Raw genomic sequence first — 2729 nt, 5'->3', positions numbered from 1 at the left:
TTCATATAAAAAAACTAAATAAATAAGTGTGAGAAAATCATAAGGCCAAATTTTCTCTCGAACGTTAATAATGCTTCATATAATATAATTTTGATGTGAAATGCTATAATTAATAAAGACTTAATGGTTAGGCAACAAATTAACAATACATATAGCGCATGTTTTGCTTTGGAAAAACACAAATAAGCCATAGTATCAAACAATGGCAGAATTGAAGCTACATGGATTTTGGTATAGCCCCTTAACGTTAAGGGTGATATTGACCCTAAAGTTGAAGGGTATAACATATGAGTATATAGAAGAAGATCGCTTCAATAAGAGCCCTCAACTTCTTGAATACAACCCTGTGCATAAGTTGACTCCAGTGCTTGTTCATCATGGAAAATCCATTTGTGAGTCTATGATTATTGTTGAATACATTGATGAGGTTTGGCCACAGAATCCTTTGGTTCCTCATGATTCCTATGATAGAGCTCAAGCAAGATTTTGGGTTGCATATGCTGATCAAATGGTATGTTTATTATAAATTTAATTATTATGTTAGTCTTCATAATTTTATCAAACTTTTAATTAGATCCTTTCTAACTAGATTTTGTTTAAAAAAAAAAATCAACTGCTAATATTATTGTATTTATATCATATTGTATCTATCAAATATCTTAGAATTTATATTTTTTTTTTTGAAAAATCACAACTAATTAAGTTCTAATTATAAATTTTTATCTAATATAAAGATCAATAATTACAAACTTTTAAACAGTAAAAATGTAATTAAAAATTTGATAAAAATATAAAAACTAAAAGAATAGTTCAATCTTTACATAAAACTCTGCAGTCATTTATGTTTTTATAGCTTTTCCAACATGATATCATATATACCCACCTGGTCTTATATATATACTTGCAATATTTATAATAAAAGTTCAAACTCCAAACTTTTTATGAATGGTTACTTTAATCTTTTGTTTTTATTTGCTAATCATTAGTTATTAAACTTTTAAATTGTGAAACAAATCAATCTCTAAATTTACAAAAATTTATATTTTAATTTGTCTCCACTCTAAATTACCAAAAAATATCAAAAAATGATTAATATGTCTCACAATCAAACAAAATTAAGAATTAATAAACAAACATAATTGCCGCATCAATATCTCTATTAACAATATTAATATTCAAGTATATAATTGAAACATTTTTAAAAATTAAAGTTAAAATTAAAATAAACTAAACATTAAAAATATTTTTAAAAAATTTCGAAATTCTTAAAGACAATTTGTAGTTTACTCTAGATTTTATTACTCTCTCCTAAAAATTGTCTATAATGTTGGGTTCAATTTTTGAAGATTCCTGCCGTTAAGCCACTATTCCACATCATCAGTGATGATGAAGTGCGAGAAAAAGCCATAGAGAGGGTCCAAGAACATCTCAAAGTTATTGATAATCAATGCCTAATTGATCAGAAGTTCTTTAATGGTGACCATATTAACTTTGTGGACATAGCTTTGGGGTCAGTTATCCAATTTCTTGTAACCATAGAAGATTTGAATCAACTGAAGGTCATGGAAGCTCATAAATTCCCTCACCTATATTCACGGTTTAGTAATTTCAAGGATTCCCCAATTGTTAAAGAAAACATCCCAAATAGTGAGAAATTAATAGCTTGTATCAAGCTTGTGAGAGAAAAAATGTATGCACATTCTTAAGAAAATATCTTTTATTATAGAGTGAATTTTGTCCCTTTTTCAAATTGATAATGTCATTTCTAAATTAAAATATATTTATAACAGAATTTTATCAAATTAGAATGACATTATATCAATTTAAAGTGACACTATTCTCTCTATTTATTATATTATATATCAAATAAAGTGGTTATGTATGTATCATTGTTATTTCTTCGTGTATCTTTTGAAATATTTCTATATATGTGCTTTAATTTCTTTATTTTACCAAATATCAACTTTTTTTTCTGGCTTGCTCTTGGCATTCTTGAAAAAAAAAACAAATAACAAAATAACTTAGATTTGATGTGACTATAGTTATAAGAACCGGTCAATTCAATTAAAAAAAAAACTAAGTGAATCGGATTTATTACTAGCAGTTTTGTTTAAATGTCAAAAAGAATAAGTAATCGAACCGATCAATGTGGTTAGAATTTGTTAAAAATCGTTTGGTTCCTCAAATTGAGTCGTTGATTCGCACATGCCATCAACGGTGGATCAGCAAAATGCTAGAGCACCACCAGTTATTCAAAATAGAAGCAATGGGGTTCAGACATGAAAAAGTTGGTAAAATAAAAAATTAAAAGTGCAATCCAATCTTAAATTAAAATAAGATTATATTTCAACGAGCTAAAGTTCAAATGACATAATCTTTCCATATTTACCTAAACATTGCGAGTTCGAGTCTCACTCTTAACTTTAGGAAAAAATAATAACATTCATCTTTGATAAAATTAAAGTTATAAATTCAATTGTGATTAATCTTTTATTTTATTATTTTATAATTTTTCTCACTTTAAATATTTTTTCTTATGAAAAAATATCTCTCCTCTATTATTACACTGGATTACTATTTAAAGTTTAAAATGCAATATTATATAATTTATAATTTGTAGCATATACATTATAATTTGCAAAATAATTTTGTACACTATAATTTATAAATGTTAAAATAAATTTTATTTGTATTAATAAATCCAACTATTATTGTTATTGTTAACAATT

General features: G+C 25.4%; 1 protein-coding gene across 1 annotated transcript; it reads left to right on the top strand.

Moving 5' to 3' along the window:
* Positions 1 to 202: 202 nt before the first annotated feature.
* Positions 203 to 1738, top strand: LOC107466503 (probable glutathione S-transferase). Its single transcript, XM_016085471.3, has 2 exons — positions 203 to 511; positions 1347 to 1738. The coding sequence occupies exons 1-2, from the start codon at positions 203 to 205 to the stop codon at positions 1704 to 1706; spliced, it is 669 nt and encodes a 222-aa protein (XP_015940957.1). The 3' UTR covers positions 1707 to 1738.
* The last annotated feature ends 991 nt before the right edge of the window (positions 1739 to 2729 follow it).

This window comes from Arachis duranensis, chromosome 9 (assembly GCF_000817695.3).
Source record: "Arachis duranensis cultivar V14167 chromosome 9, aradu.V14167.gnm2.J7QH, whole genome shotgun sequence".
In the NCBI taxonomy this organism is placed as follows: domain Eukaryota; kingdom Viridiplantae; phylum Streptophyta; class Magnoliopsida; order Fabales; family Fabaceae; genus Arachis; species Arachis duranensis.
The sequence above is the reverse complement of the archived record's forward strand: the minus strand, read 5'-3'. Positions and strand labels throughout refer to the sequence as shown.